Here is a 12,856-nt window from a genome sequence, read left to right on the forward strand (position 1 = left end):
TGGGTGATTTAAGGATAGGTATGACTTGAAAGGTGAAAACAGAAAACTCCCCTAAACTCCTTGCTTGCCGAAGACTGATATGCGTAGACTAGGAAGACGATCACGACCCAGTACACTTGCGCAAATCTTACTGCGTCCGTCCTACAATGGATGTTCCGACAGGACCGTATATCCAGGATAGCTTGCTTATACGAACCTCTTGAGCACCATGAACAGTAGCGCGACCACTACTCCGTAGATACAAGTGTCGATCCAAGCCAGGTCGGGACTGCGTTGGGCAACCTGTTGAGGCGGCGGGGCGGTTGTTGTCCTTGTAGGTCTCACTATGGGCACTGGAGGAGCTGGTCGCGATAGGACTGTAACTGGAGCTGCAGGCGCAGGTTCTGAGGGCGATGCAGACAATGCGGCTTCAGCAGAACTCTCTACTGCCCGCTGCTTACCCTTATCCACCTTCTTGTCCTCTTCACCTTCCTTGCCCAGCTCGTCGCGATAAGCTAGTCTCAACTCTTCGGGAACTTGCTCGTCCTTCCTCTTGCCCTCCTTCTCCTCGATCTCCTTGACAAGCTCCTCCCTCTCTTGCATGATCTCGGCGTTGCTCTTGGCACAGCCGGCGCATTTCCATGCCCCGCTGTCTTTGGCCATGCGCTCACGTGCGTCTCTACTGCATTCGATGCCGCCGAGCTGCCCCTTCGCGTCTGTGTCCATGAAGCTTCTTATCGCGACAAGAGCTGTGCGCACGCCCCATGCCGGCTGCCATGTCTCTTCGTGATGGCCTGATATGCTTAGACAGATTTCGCGATTGACTTCGAAGCGTCCAGTGGGTGTGAGAAAGCGGAAAGACGGCGGGCGGAGAGGATACGTGGATGGGAGGACTATGCGACCGTGGTAAATGCCGCCGGCATAGGGCGATGGCTCGGGCGGGCCGCGGATCGTAAAGTGCCACTCGAAGAGGTTGGTTTCCAGAGGTTCGGCATGGTAGTCTGAGGAGGGCGACGTAGAGAGTTCTGAAGCTTCCTTTACTGCGACACGTCAGCTACCTATCATTAGTCACCATCTATGCTCGCATACATATCCGCTTGATAGTCGGGTTCTTGGTGTTGAACTGCCCGCGGGTGGACATGGTCGCGGCGGTTGTAGGTTGAGAGCACGGGGTATGAACAAGATCTTTATATAGTGTGACAAATGAGCAGAACCATGGGTGTATGTATATCAGCTACCTTGCGGTGCACGCGTTTGAGCGCATTCACCGAAATGCAACGTAGACAACCAAGACGCGGCTGCGTCTTTGGTAAGCACCGGCAACTGCTCGTAATCGATAAGTTCGGCCCCACTAATAATTAGCTCATCCAACACATTATGGTCAACCACCTTTTCGGCTTATGCGGGCTTGACATACTATAACATTACATTAGTCTCAATTCTGGCTTATTCCACCATGTCTTCAACTGAGCCCAACACTGACGATATGTCCGTGTATCATCCTCACGACCTGCTGATCGCGCAGTTCTTTCCTGATGAAGACATATCTTCTATGGGCTACGACTCAACAATGTACTCAGCATTGTACCAAAGTGCACGTATTCTTGAAAAGATGGGTGAAAAGCCTCCTCGGATCCCGTGGCCAATGCCTCCACCTAGGTCACCAGAGTTCTTAGAGGCTGCTGTCGAACAATGGCGAAGCGAGGCGCTACGGGCGATTGACTCGCGCGTGGCCATGTTCTCATCGGATGCTGTCCCGCATCATACTGTAGCTACACACGGTCTCCAGGCTCCTGCATTACCCAATCCCTCTGCTTCAGTGCATCGCCTTCTCCTTATACCTGAGCTGCTGGAACTCATCCTACGACAAGCAACCCCTCAAGCACAGCATACCGCATGGAACGTAAACCGTCTTTGGCGTAGGACGGTTGAACACATTCTGGCCTATGAGTACCGATCGTACCATCCCTGGCCCCCAGTTGAATATGGCGATCGCATTGATATACAGACAGGCATCTCGTGGGTGCAGCCGCCCGACGACGAGATCGCGCATGTTGAGCAAGAGACCGCAACCGCGTCGCAAAGACCTCTGCACGAGCTAAGGCAAGTCTACTACCCAGCTAGAATCGTCCAAGCCAGCTCACTGTCCGGTGCTGCCTATCTGGCGATCCAAGATGCGTATGAGCGTCTCCAATGGAAGCCTGCAGAGACCGACGCTGTTGATCAAAGCCGGCGGTGGATAGACCTCAGTCAATTCATGATGAATCCTCACGTTGTAGAGCTGTTTGGTGACCGCATGCAACTGAAGCTAGGCAGATGCGAGATCGCGTTGAAAGCCGGAACTGGTCAGCCCCGCCTGGTTCAAGGGTCGCTACCCAGCGGGAACTTTGCAAATTTGATTGCTGATATGTTCTTGACGGAGCCTCCTTGCAAGGCACTAGGCATCTACATGACTCAACAACACTCACACCATCTGCATTTACTTGTTACTGTATCTGATGAAGATGGAATCCGTGTGGGACAGTTCCTTGACGCTCTTCAGCAACACGCAGGCAAGCTGCTCTCTCGATGGAGAGTTCAAGTTGAACACCTTCGACGGAAGATTGGGTGGTCACACTGGGCGGATTTCAGCACTACTGAGCAAAAACGTCTTCCATGGATATACCACGGCTCTCCAAAATTCTACGTGTTTTTGGAACAGATACGGGAATGCCCTCATACACGAGGGGTTTTTCGAACATTGGCACAACAGGCTTATACAATGGGAGAATCAACTGTCATTGTACCTAGGAGCGAATGGTTTCGTGATTCTGGCAACTGTTAGATTGGATCATGCCCAGCTTTCTGGAATGTTACCTGTTTGAACAATGAACGAGCAGCGTGGTTTTTCCTTTGTGCTCGAGGCATCCAAAGCTATCCTGCAATCTCCATCAAACAATACTTCGAATTTTGCACGCAGCTAGTAAGGCATCGTTTTTCATTACTATCATATGAACACTATTGAAGCGTTCTGCAAGAAAGCTTCATCGTGTCAGAGTGTTGATGTACGCAACCCCTTCAGCTCGATCGTCGTCCTCTTCAATATAACTCTGATCTTTGCGGAACACAAAGTTCGTCGCATTGCTTGCATAGCTCGGCCATTCGGGTATTTGAGGTACTTCTCGACATGTCAGTGTATCAATTAGTAGATGTAAAGCATGCTAACTTACCACCGTGACCATTGGGATTTAAATCATAAGCAAACGACGTCCACATTCGCATCACCAGCTTTGATAGCGCAATGTTCTCCGAGCTGTTACCCAAGGGAGTGATTTGCTGCTCTGTGTTTCCAAAGACGAATGGGATCTATCATTACGGTTAGCTCTTCAAAAGTTTCTCCCGGTGAGGAAGATACATACCTCGGAAAAATGATTGACGCCGATCGTATCAGGCGTAGTATTGAACTTTGGTGCATCCCATCGGTACGAATACACACCATCGACAAATTCACTCATGCTTTGTGCAAGCCCTCTTCGCGGAGCGTACATGGTCAGGTCAGTTGCGATACTTTGGTAGCGCTTATACTGAAGACCATACTGCGGCCATGTGCGATTGCCCCATCCGTACGGTTCGCCAAGTGCAGGGTCATTGGGGTATAGCTCAAGCAGTTTCTCGGCAACTGTCTCGTTAATGTTCCAGCGCTTGGAGTGCACCATCTGATTGATGGCATCGGCGTCGCTGTTTACCCCGTTCACACCAAAGCCTTCGTCGGTGTTCGTACCGAGGATAAGAGGAATCTTTGCGAACTTGCCCTCCCGCAGTGATTCTGAGCCGTATCGAGGTATCAAGCTGCCATCTATGACGTGGAACCATTCGAGGCCTTGGTATCCGAAGGGTGCAATCGTCTCGTAGGGTACGTCGCGAAGACACTGGAGCGTATCCTCAGCGCCAGCGCAACCAACCGACTCGGTGAGGTTGTTGTACATATTCTGGTACCAGTCTGTGCCGTTGAGTGGCGCGCCGACAGCGCCACCACTTTCCAGAATCGCTGCGCGGAAGAGACCTTCGTTTTCACCATTGTATGCCGCTATGTGGTCTCCGACAGAGTATGCACCCGCCGATTCGCCCCAGATAGTAACCTTTGTGGGATCACCACCGAAAGAAGAAATGTGCTTATTGACCCATTGCATGGCGAGTCGTTGATCGCGAAGTCCTAGATTCTGTACACCGGCGTCTTTGACCTCTTCGCTATAAAGGAAACCAAGGGCTGCCATGCGATAGTTGATCGAGATGCCGATGACTGGTTTGTTGTTCAGCACAGATTGCTGGACGATATAGCTCATGTTGTATCTGGATACAGTTAGTATTTGATGCTCAGTGTAAGAGCGTCTTTGGGGACCATTTACCGCGGATCGCTAGTAGCACCCTGCTGCCATCCACCTCCGTAGATCCATAGCAACACTGGCAGGCTCGTCTCATCTGTTCTGGGCTTGACGATGTTCAAGTGCAGACAGTCTTCTCCCAACTTCGTCCAATTTGCAGCGACCAAGGTGTTCGTATCCGAACCATAGCCCTTGCAATCAATGCCGTACTGTGTAGCATTGTGATATGTCGTAGGGGAGTCTTTCACTAGCTCAGCAGGTGCGAAGCGTACTGGCTTTGGAGCAAACTTGACGCCCAGGAACAAATCCTGATCGAATTCTGGGAGGTGGCGTCCTTGGTAGATACCAGCTTGCGAATGAACGACAGGGGATGAACCGAGAATACTGGTGGCAAAGCACGCAGTGACCAAGCAGGATCTTCGAAGCTTCATGGCGGAAGGATCTGGGGAATTGCGCCATGATTGCACAGCATGTGCATTCACTCATATACACCATACATCATCTGCCATTTCAAACCTCCCTATGAGCTTCCACGGAAGCCTCGTTCCTGAACATCCACCAATGGGGAGCATAGCTACATCGCCATTTACCTATCCGGCATTCGTTTACCGACCAGCGCGGCTCTAAGCATGCTTGTGTTCTTGGCAACGTTGAATCGATGCTTGGTCGCCTGGGCATGGAGCATAAAACTGGACTGGCAGCATTTTAAGCCTGTCTGTGCCAGCCCTGCGGCTGCTTCACGGTGAATTGAGAAGCTTGGTAACAGAGTCAAGTAAACGGTGACGTGCCATATTAGCCGGCGATGTGATGCAATTCGGTTGATGCAAATTAATCCGGGGTAGACATTCGCTCCACATTACCCCGCAAGCCTCGCGGTGTGCCGTTGCATAACGCACCGTCCACACGTCATTTATCCGGGATCTTGGAATATACCACGTGCGCTTCTTTTTGTGAAAAGATCGTTGCAAAGCCCGAGATATTGCCTAGAAGACTTCCAAACCTGTAGTCTATCGAATGATTGACGTCCGTCACACAACTGCATTCATCTCAAGCTGGATTTCCTCTCAGTGACGAGGACATTCATCTGGTCCTGCAGAAAGATACCACCGTAGTTTAATGATCTCCAAGGCTTCTCAGAGTCCGCAAGAGACCAGTCGAAATGTCGCAGAAACTAGCATCTAGTTAGTGTCATGGTTCACCGCGGAGGGCTATATGACATACCTCGAAGATGGCTTTCCTAATCTCCAGCCATGCGATGGGCTTACCGAGACACTGGTATTTGCCATAGCCGAAAACCATCTCTGAGGTCCGGATCATGGCGTTCAGACTTCCGCGGTGGGTATCATCATGGTCATCGAGTAACCAGCGTTCTGGTCTGAAGCAGTCAGCATCTTCGCCGAAGATCTTCTTGTCATGGTGCAAGCCCCATGCGTTGTAGCTGATGTTCGTCCCGCCAGGGAAGAAATATTCTTTGCCGTCAATGACGAATTTGTCCCCTCCGACGGGAACCTTCTTTGGGACAACATCGGTGATGGGCGGGTGCATACGAAGCCCTTCGCGAACAACAGCCTGCAGATATGGTAAACCCTTCAACGTCTCATCGGAAACAATATCGAAAGTAGTGCTAGCCTGACTTGAGGCGACAGTAGCGTCGATCTCAGCCTGAAGGATCTTATATACCCTATGATGTGTCATCAGATAGAGCATCGTCGCGCGGATAGCAGTCGCTGTGGTATCCGAACCTGCCAAGATCTGGAGCATTGATTCGGTGAGTAGATCGTCTCGATTCAAACCGTGGCGTATAAACGAAGCAAGCATGTCCGAGCGACCACTCGTCGGCTTCTCAAGACGTGAGTCGATAAGACCCCGAGCTACAGCCATCATCTTCCCAAAACCAGTTGCATCCTTCTCTGAGGGCCCAAAAATACGTGCAATAGGTGGCCAGTGGAGATAAGGCGTCAAACCAAGGCCAGCGACCACAATTATAATCGACAGTCCGTCTCTTCCGGAGCTAATGTAGTTATCAACATCAGCATCGGCCTTGAGGTCTCCGAACGCTTTACCAAAGCCGATCTTGCTAATGACATCAAGGGTGAAGTACTGAATTTTGCTTCCAAGATCCATGGGCGTGTAACGCGTGGTGGTGGAAAGATATTTTGATCTGATCAGGTCGAGAAGCTGCTGTACATGCTCATCGATATCTGATTCCAGGGAGAGGTTTTCTTTCCCAGAGTAACCTGAAGCCATCTGCTGACGCCGCTTGGTGTGCTGAGCCTCATCAATCTGACTGAAGACATGGTCTCTGCCAACCTCTGTGCGCGTCGCAGCGTTGAACCATGTTGATCGAGTGTATGGCGAGCGCACCGCATTCATATGCGCCAGCAGGTCTGGCGAGGATGTGATTAAGTCGTTGGGGCCGACTCGGGCGATGGGGCCTGTTGGCGCTGTCAGCACTTGGGAAGGGGCGGGCCGCACAGGCGAGCCACGGCGCCTTTTCCGCGCTCCAACTCCTAGCCCTCCTGAGGTTTACTCACCATAGCGTTCGCCCACCTCTCTGTACCAGAGATGGGAACGTCGCCCCAGGAACGCACGGATGTGTATCAGTTCGGACCACCCCGTGGTAGGTGGACCAGCGAAAGCTCGAAGCCGCCGATAGCCCAAATAGGCCCTCGCTGCGTAGGCCGCCAGAGCAATCAAACCTAACATCCATCTTGCAGCATAAAGCTGCGCAAACAAAGACATGTCGAACACACGATGTCAGCTTAGAAGAATAAAGGATGAACAGTTGAGCAAGACAGAGAATGGTATTTCTACGAGCGGGGTCGCCTGCTTCTCCATGCATGTCAATACGGAAGCATGTTGCGATGCAGCAAGCGAAGCCGTGACTGCAGGTACCCTTGCTGAGTTTTGCTACCAAGACAAATGTCAGAACTACTGAGCATCCCAAGACCGATCACGAACGGTTGTTACGATCTGCATATGCACATAAGCACTATGAGACGCCCGTTGGATAATTGCCGGCAGTCAGTCTTGCTGTCACGCCATGGCACACTGGCATGATAAGAGGGGATACTCGCTGATCGCCCAAGACCGCATCGAACTGAACCTGCAGCTATGCTATTAGACCTATTCACTATTAGTCTAGCCGTCGCTTCTGCCTACGCGCTTTCGTACGCTGCTTCCAGGCAGCATTTTTCGGAGCTTCGTCCTAGCTATGACTATATCATCGCTGGCGGTGGCACAGCAGGTCTCACGGTAGCTGATCGACTTGCAGAAGCCTTTCCAGACAGTAAGATGTTTCAACTGAGTAAAGGGAGTTTATCAGTGACATTTTTCATAGGGACAGTCCTCGTCATTGAGTATGGCGAGGTCGAGTACGCACCCGGCGTTTTCGACCCTCCAACTACTGTATGGGGCGGTTCTAGTGCGAAAGCAGGATTCTTCAGTTTCAACTCACTGCCGAATCCTGATATGGACGACAAAGTGGCGTCGGTCCTTGTAGGAAAGACTGTGGGCGGAAGTAGTGCTATCAATGGTATGTATTTTGATCGCGGATCTAGACATGACTACGACGCATGGGCCCGAATTGGAGATCCTGAATTCAGTTGGAGTACGATCAAGTGGGACTGGGATAGCTTGTTTCCTTACTTCAAGAAAGTAAGTGCGGATACTGCTCATACATCTGGGATCTGACTAACTGCGATGCAGAGTGTGACCTTCACTGAGCCGACTCCAAGCGTGGCAGAACAGCATGGTTATACCTGGGATATGTCCGCTTATGGGGGTACCACACCTATCTATTCAAGCTTTCCACCATTTTTGTGGGGCGATCTTCATGTTGCCAGAGATGCTTGGAAGGACATGGGCATTCGAGCGTTAGAAGAGTGCGCTGGGGGTGATAAAGAAGGACTATGTTGGGCACCCAATTCTCAACATCCAATTACGGCAAGGCGATCACATGCCGGCTTGGGACATTATGAGGATGTGAAGAATTCCAGACCGAACTACAACTATGACTTGCTAGTCAAGCACCAAGTGATCAGGGTCGTTTATCCTAACGACGTTTCAAAAGGCCCACCATTAGTTGAGGCGAGATCTCTGGCGGGAGACGAGACGTTCAACGTAACGGCCAGAGTCGAAGTTGTCATCTCTGCAGGCGCATTACATACGCCTACCATCCTGCAAAGGAGCGGTATCGGACCCGCACCCTCGCTAGAAGCTATGGGCATCATTACTGTATTGGATCTTCCTGGTGTAGGCTCAAACTTGCAAGACCATTCTTCGCCCGGTATATCATGGAGTTGTAAGTGGATCCGCTTTTCGTTGATTAAGAACGACTAGACACTGATTCCACTACAGACTCGAAGCCCGGTAACTTTTCCAACATGCCTTCGGATATGCTCAATCCTGCGTTTGCCAATCAAGCAGCAGCAGAGTTCAACATGACACCAGCAAGAGGCCCATACACATTGGCTATGAGTTCAACTGCTCTCTACATATCACTTCCTAATGTAACTGAAGAGTATATGAGTATAATCAAGGAGATGCGCAGAGTTGCCGACGACGGCTCAGCGGCCTCTCATCTGCCCGAAGGGTCTCACTCAACCCTCATTGACGGCTACAAACGCCAACTTCACGTACTTGCGGACCTTCTTGAGAACTCCGAGGCTCCTAGTGTGGAAGTACCGTTTGCAACTGGGACAACCATGCGCCCAATCATTCTCCATCCGTTGAGTCGCGGCACTGTCCATCTCAATCTGACAGATCACTTGGCTCAGCCTATACTCGACTACCGCGCTGGATCTAGCCCAATTGATTTCTTCATCCACATCGCTCATCTCAGATGGCTTCGCAAGGTACTTGATACACCCACCATGCGTAAATATGGTGCTGTAGCAGTTAGTCCAGACCCAGCTATCCAATCGGACGAAGATCTCAAAGCGTTTGTTAAGGGGTCAATGGTGCTGTCACACTTGCACCCATGCTGCACAGCTGCTATGTTACCTAGAAATCTAGGAGGCGTTGTAGGACCGGATCTCAAGGTCCACGGTGCAGCTGATCTACGTGTTGTCGACATCAGCATCCTACCGTTCCTGCCAAGTGCACATACCAGCTCTACGGCGTATGCTATCGCAGAAAAGGTCAGTGGAGAGAGAGACATTTGAACAGAAACTCACTAACGCTGAGTAGGCTGCGGATATCATTATACATAATCTATAAAGATAGTACCATGGGTATTTCGAGATACCACAATATGCTTGGATAGCGTTTCCACAGTATGATACAGATGTTTATGTTATTCAATATCTACGATGATGTTACTAATCGGCGCTCGACTTTCACATCTGCAGATAGCTTTTGCAACTCTTCACTCAGCTCGTCTGCCGCGGCATTTAGCTTCGCATCATCAAGAGCTTCCAATGCATCCAAAATGAAGAGCACGTTAGATGTTCCGTCGCTTAACGCAGTCCTCGAGCATTGCCTCCAGTTCCAGCGCCTGCAGGTCTAATTGTAGTCGTACAGAATCAGTATATGTCTCTCTCATATGCAGCTCGTACAGTGTCACTTACCACGCCGCCATCGTCACACCATACTGCTTCTCCGGGACTTGGGTGTTCAATGACGATTTCGCCGCCAGATTTGGTGTCAAAGTTTTCATCACCCTTCGCGCGTATCAGGAACGGGCTTCCTTGGTACTTATCCAGATCCTCGCCTCCCAAAGGAATCTGATGTTTGATTGAGATGGCGTTATATATATCCGTCAGTCGATTAACACGTGGTAAGCCTGCGTCAACGCGACGCAATAGCGCTTCGAGGCTGTTCATAGTCTTCTTGGGCTTTGCGCCGAAGGCCTTGTAGGCTTCTTTCCATTGCGCGACATGAGCAACATCGTTGACTGGAGTTTTCGCAAGAGATGCTTTAGCTGTTGCTTCTGCAGAAGATAAAAAGGCTTCGCTGGTCGCGTCGCAAGGGCCTGGTGGGATGTTGGTAACTACCATGAGCAGGGCGCGGTAGTCTGATCGAAGCTGGAATATCTCTGGTGCAATGCGCGCATTGGCAAGATAGCTTGAGGGATCCTGGATATTTGCCATGTTCGAGGCGATTGTGGACAAAAAGCGAAGGTCAGCTGTGCGGCGTGTAAAAGGCAATGATGAAGATATGGAGGCTGGTACGATGACGTGCAATGTGCGTGAAGATGTGTGTCTGAACATTTTTTTCAACTTGCTTCAATACTTATTCATTTACATACTGCTACAGTGAACGCTCTAAAATTACCATGTTAGGACGAAAACTTCTACATTCGACCACAGGGCGTACATATGAAAGTCTCTGTTGACATGTTGACATGGCCGAGTCTAGCCTCTTTCTACGGGCGTCTAGCGCGTTATCGGGCTAGTTCTAGCGGAAACCGAGTCCCCATCGTACTTCGTACATCGTCGCTTGCATATTATAGCTTCCCAAAAGTTGCCATCCCCGCCACTCAGCATGTCGTTCCTGGTCAATCCTTTTTCTCGATCGTCCCAAGCTGGAAACGCGTGGTTCTGCGCTGGTGCAGTGACGTTGTACCCAAATCTTGATGACTCTGCGCGCGTCGGTGAACAGCGCCCTTGCGGCGAAAAAAAGCATGTTCCAGGATGCCGAGTATTCCACGTGCCCCGCGATGACAGCTCCAAAGCAACTGAGGTAGCGATCGATGATTGGAAAGACCCTGAAGTCGGTGGTGATGCGAAAGATCAAGTAATGGTGTTTCGATACAAGGGAAAGTTTTGCGCTATCAACCACGTATGTTGCGATATTCGGTGCTGTACATCTGGCGCACATGTTAATCATAACATTTGCAGGAATGCCCACACTCGTCATATCCACTCTCTAATGGCACGCCCTTCGATATTGAAGACTTTGGCGTCGTGCTGAGCTCAGGTATCCAATGTCCCAAGCACGACTGGTCCTTCGATCTGCATACCGGCCGGTCAGATCGCGGAAGCTACAGGCTCCAAGTTTGGGAAGTTCAGCAAAGAGCTGGCAGTGAGGGCGACGAGATATGGGTCAGAAGAAAGCAAAGAATCGGATAATTTCACGGTATCGCATGCGCTATGCTTTACAACTTGATACCCGTAACCTCGAAAGTCTGCACCATGTTCTTCTCAAACTTCGACCAGAACTTTGTCCCGCTGATCGTAGTGTCGAGATGCTGCACGTACCGATCACCGCTGCCAATCTGAGTGCTCCACCGCGAAACGGTTGCCCCGGATGAAGGACGTCCCGAGAAGCCCGACAATTCGAAGTTTAGGTACTGCGCCGCGTCCCAGTTCACGGCTACGATAACCAATAATGACTTGCTCGCATCGTAAGCAGCAACGACGTTGTCCCGGCCGCCATCGAGGATCCGCATTCCTGGGCGCATATGTCTTGCAAATTGCGCGAGTACATAGTACTTCTGTGTGGATGAACCCAGCGTTTTCGCATCATTATCCGCGTCTACCAATCCCCACCCACCTTGGTCCAAGACCTGCCAGTACTCCCATGCTGTAGGCTTCAATTGGCGGAGGTCCTGGAGGAGGTATCTAGCCATGTTCTCGCCAGAGGCCACACCATCACCGTATTCACTGTTCCAGAGAGACTTTCCAGCCTGTGTAGCTAGCGTATGGACACCAGCGCGATCACCGCTTCCGTACTGGTAACCATGCACGTTGATCCTATCAATCTTGCTGAGTGCACTGCTACCAATCGTCTTCAGGGTGGTAGCAGCTTGGTCGTAGTACGACTCATCGGATGCCGCAATCTTCGTTGACAGTCCGCGGCTCGCGAGATGTGTATCGAGGAAGCCGACAATCTTGGCCTGGGTGGATACGTCGACGTGGCATCCTTCTTGCGTACCGTCTGCCTTCCACCAGTTGGCGCTTGGCTCATTGAACGGATCTACAGTTTCGAACTCGACGCCCCAGTTGTCCTTGAAATGCTTTGCTACATTCGCCATGTAGATCGCATGCTGCTCCAAGTTCCACGATTGGATGTTTTCGCTACCGTCAGCTGCACCTGAGGGGTTGTGGTTCTTTGTCATCCTAAAAGCAGTTAGTCTACTTCTCACATATCGCTTATATTTGATAGCTATATACCACCACATCGGCGAGTTCGAGAACAATTCCGTTCTATCCGCTCCACGTGAGATCGCCTTCTGGAGCATGGCTCGTTGATTGACGTCAACAGACCTGGAGAACAACCAGTGGTCAGTAAGGAGACTCAGAGCAAATGAAGAAGGCGGGTATCATACCAGTTCCAGCTTGAGGAGGACGAATCATTGCTCTTCCAGTCTATCCAGTAGCCCTCCATCTGCCTCGATCTCTTCACGTTCGGCGATACTACCATCTTCTCCCCGTCGACGGCATTCCAGCTACATGCACCCGCATTGTAGCGTACAATGTTGAAGCCAAGTCCTGGTAGGGTTTCACCGTTGAATTTGGTTTGCTTCAGCGTGAAGAATATATCCGCAAGGTCATCTCTGTCGCCGAACTGTT

At 50.9% G+C, this 12,856-nt stretch overlaps 8 protein-coding genes across 8 annotated transcripts; 3 read left to right on the top strand and 5 right to left on the bottom strand.

Moving 5' to 3' along the window:
• Positions 1-80: 80 nt before the first annotated feature.
• On the bottom strand, positions 81-1,273 carry CC77DRAFT_748593 (UBC-like protein). The gene is made up of 2 exons (XM_018533072.1): positions 1,069-1,273; positions 81-1,019 (listed from the first exon to the last, which is right to left on the bottom strand). Exons 1-2 carry the CDS (start codon positions 1,118-1,120, stop codon positions 187-189), a joined length of 885 nt encoding a protein of 294 aa, XP_018388244.1. The 5' UTR covers positions 1,121-1,273; the 3' UTR covers positions 81-186.
• Positions 1,274-1,376: 103 nt separating this feature from the next.
• On the top strand, positions 1,377-3,071 carry CC77DRAFT_1093274 (hypothetical protein). Its single transcript, XM_018529674.1, has one exon. It carries the CDS (start codon positions 1,436-1,438, stop codon positions 2,801-2,803), a length of 1,368 nt encoding a protein of 455 aa, XP_018388245.1. The 5' UTR covers positions 1,377-1,435; the 3' UTR covers positions 2,804-3,071.
• On the bottom strand, positions 2,903-4,848 carry CC77DRAFT_1087357 (alpha/beta-hydrolase). Its single transcript, XM_018529452.1, has 4 exons — positions 4,365-4,848; positions 3,378-4,308; positions 3,189-3,324; positions 2,903-3,136 (listed from the first exon to the last, which is right to left on the bottom strand). Exons 1-4 carry the CDS (start codon positions 4,769-4,771, stop codon positions 3,003-3,005), a joined length of 1,608 nt encoding a protein of 535 aa, XP_018388246.1. The 5' UTR covers positions 4,772-4,848; the 3' UTR covers positions 2,903-3,002.
• A 34-nt stretch (positions 4,849-4,882) lies between these two features.
• Positions 4,883-7,099, bottom strand: CC77DRAFT_1039290 (pisatin demethylase). Its single transcript, XM_018527154.1, has 3 exons — positions 6,875-7,099; positions 5,562-6,775; positions 4,883-5,511 (listed from the first exon to the last, which is right to left on the bottom strand). Exons 1-3 carry the CDS (start codon positions 7,080-7,082, stop codon positions 5,383-5,385), a joined length of 1,551 nt encoding a protein of 516 aa, XP_018388247.1. The 5' UTR covers positions 7,083-7,099; the 3' UTR covers positions 4,883-5,382.
• A 219-nt stretch (positions 7,100-7,318) lies between these two features.
• CC77DRAFT_748648 (alcohol oxidase) lies at positions 7,319-9,845 on the top strand. Its single transcript, XM_018533073.1, has 5 exons — positions 7,319-7,629; positions 7,681-7,997; positions 8,049-8,643; positions 8,700-9,481; positions 9,531-9,845. The coding sequence occupies exons 1-5, from the start codon at positions 7,455-7,457 to the stop codon at positions 9,558-9,560; spliced, it is 1,899 nt and encodes a 632-aa protein (XP_018388248.1). The 5' UTR covers positions 7,319-7,454; the 3' UTR covers positions 9,561-9,845.
• CC77DRAFT_959303 (B3/B4 tRNA-binding domain-containing protein) lies at positions 9,598-10,531 on the bottom strand. Its single transcript, XM_018535569.1, has 2 exons — positions 9,911-10,531; positions 9,598-9,845 (listed from the first exon to the last, which is right to left on the bottom strand). Exons 1-2 carry the CDS (start codon positions 10,430-10,432, stop codon positions 9,648-9,650), a joined length of 720 nt encoding a protein of 239 aa, XP_018388249.1. The 5' UTR covers positions 10,433-10,531; the 3' UTR covers positions 9,598-9,647.
• Positions 10,532-10,826: 295 nt separating this feature from the next.
• Positions 10,827-11,413, top strand: CC77DRAFT_1029825 (hypothetical protein; the record flags this gene model as incomplete). Its single annotated transcript, XM_018526544.1, has 2 exons — positions 10,827-11,123; positions 11,183-11,413. 2 exons carry the CDS (start codon positions 10,827-10,829, stop codon positions 11,411-11,413), a joined length of 528 nt encoding a protein of 175 aa, XP_018388250.1.
• Positions 11,339-12,488, bottom strand: CC77DRAFT_1018792 (glycoside hydrolase). Its single transcript, XM_018524694.1, has one exon. The coding sequence runs from the start codon at positions 12,400-12,402 to the stop codon at positions 11,440-11,442; it is 963 nt and encodes a 320-aa protein (XP_018388251.1). The 5' UTR covers positions 12,403-12,488; the 3' UTR covers positions 11,339-11,439.
• Positions 12,489-12,856: the final 368 nt, after the last annotated feature.

The sequence above is a fragment of the Alternaria alternata genome (genome assembly GCF_001642055.1).
Source record: "Alternaria alternata strain SRC1lrK2f unplaced genomic scaffold CC77scaffold_6, whole genome shotgun sequence".
NCBI classification, from domain to species: domain Eukaryota; kingdom Fungi; phylum Ascomycota; class Dothideomycetes; order Pleosporales; family Pleosporaceae; genus Alternaria; species Alternaria alternata.

Excerpts from the sequence above, each read along its gene's own strand:
- CC77DRAFT_1018792 (XM_018524694.1), bottom strand. The coding sequence starts at position 12,402 with ATGACAAAGAACCACAACCCCTCAGGTGCAGCTGACGGTAGCGAAAAC.
- CC77DRAFT_959303 (XM_018535569.1), bottom strand. The coding sequence starts at position 10,432 with ATGGCAAATATCCAGGATCCCTCAAGCTATCTTGCCAATGCGCGCATT. Across the intron at positions 9,846-9,910 it reads GGTGTGACGATGGCGGCGTG|ACCTGCAGGCGCTGGAACTG; the intron begins GTAAGTGACACT and ends GACTACAATTAG.
- CC77DRAFT_748593 (XM_018533072.1), bottom strand. The coding sequence starts at position 1,120 with ATGTCCACCCGCGGGCAGTTCAACACCAAGAACCCGACTATCAAGCGG. Across the intron at positions 1,020-1,068 it reads CCCGACTATCAAGCGGATAT|TAAAGGAAGCTTCAGAACTC; the intron begins GTATGCGAGCAT and ends GACGTGTCGCAG.
- CC77DRAFT_748648 (XM_018533073.1), top strand. The coding sequence starts at position 7,455 with ATGCTATTAGACCTATTCACTATTAGTCTAGCCGTCGCTTCTGCCTAC. Across the intron at positions 7,998-8,048 it reads TGTTTCCTTACTTCAAGAAA|AGTGTGACCTTCACTGAGCC; the intron begins GTAAGTGCGGAT and ends ACTGCGATGCAG. Across the intron at positions 9,482-9,530 it reads CGTATGCTATCGCAGAAAAG|GCTGCGGATATCATTATACA; the intron begins GTCAGTGGAGAG and ends AACGCTGAGTAG.
- CC77DRAFT_1093274 (XM_018529674.1), top strand. The coding sequence starts at position 1,436 with ATGTCTTCAACTGAGCCCAACACTGACGATATGTCCGTGTATCATCCT.
- CC77DRAFT_1039290 (XM_018527154.1), bottom strand. The coding sequence starts at position 7,082 with ATGTCTTTGTTTGCGCAGCTTTATGCTGCAAGATGGATGTTAGGTTTG. Across the intron at positions 6,776-6,874 it reads AGAGGTGGGCGAACGCTATG|GCCCCATCGCCCGAGTCGGC; the intron begins GTGAGTAAACCT and ends CAGCGCCAACAG. Across the intron at positions 5,512-5,561 it reads TTAGGAAAGCCATCTTCGAG|TTTCTGCGACATTTCGACTG; the intron begins GTATGTCATATA and ends ACTAGATGCTAG.
- CC77DRAFT_1087357 (XM_018529452.1), bottom strand. The coding sequence starts at position 4,771 with ATGAAGCTTCGAAGATCCTGCTTGGTCACTGCGTGCTTTGCCACCAGT. Across the intron at positions 3,325-3,377 it reads GCGTCAATCATTTTTCCGAG|ATCCCATTCGTCTTTGGAAA; the intron begins GTATGTATCTTC and ends CCGTAATGATAG. Across the intron at positions 3,137-3,188 it reads AAATCCCAATGGTCACGGTG|TACCTCAAATACCCGAATGG; the intron begins GTAAGTTAGCAT and ends CATGTCGAGAAG.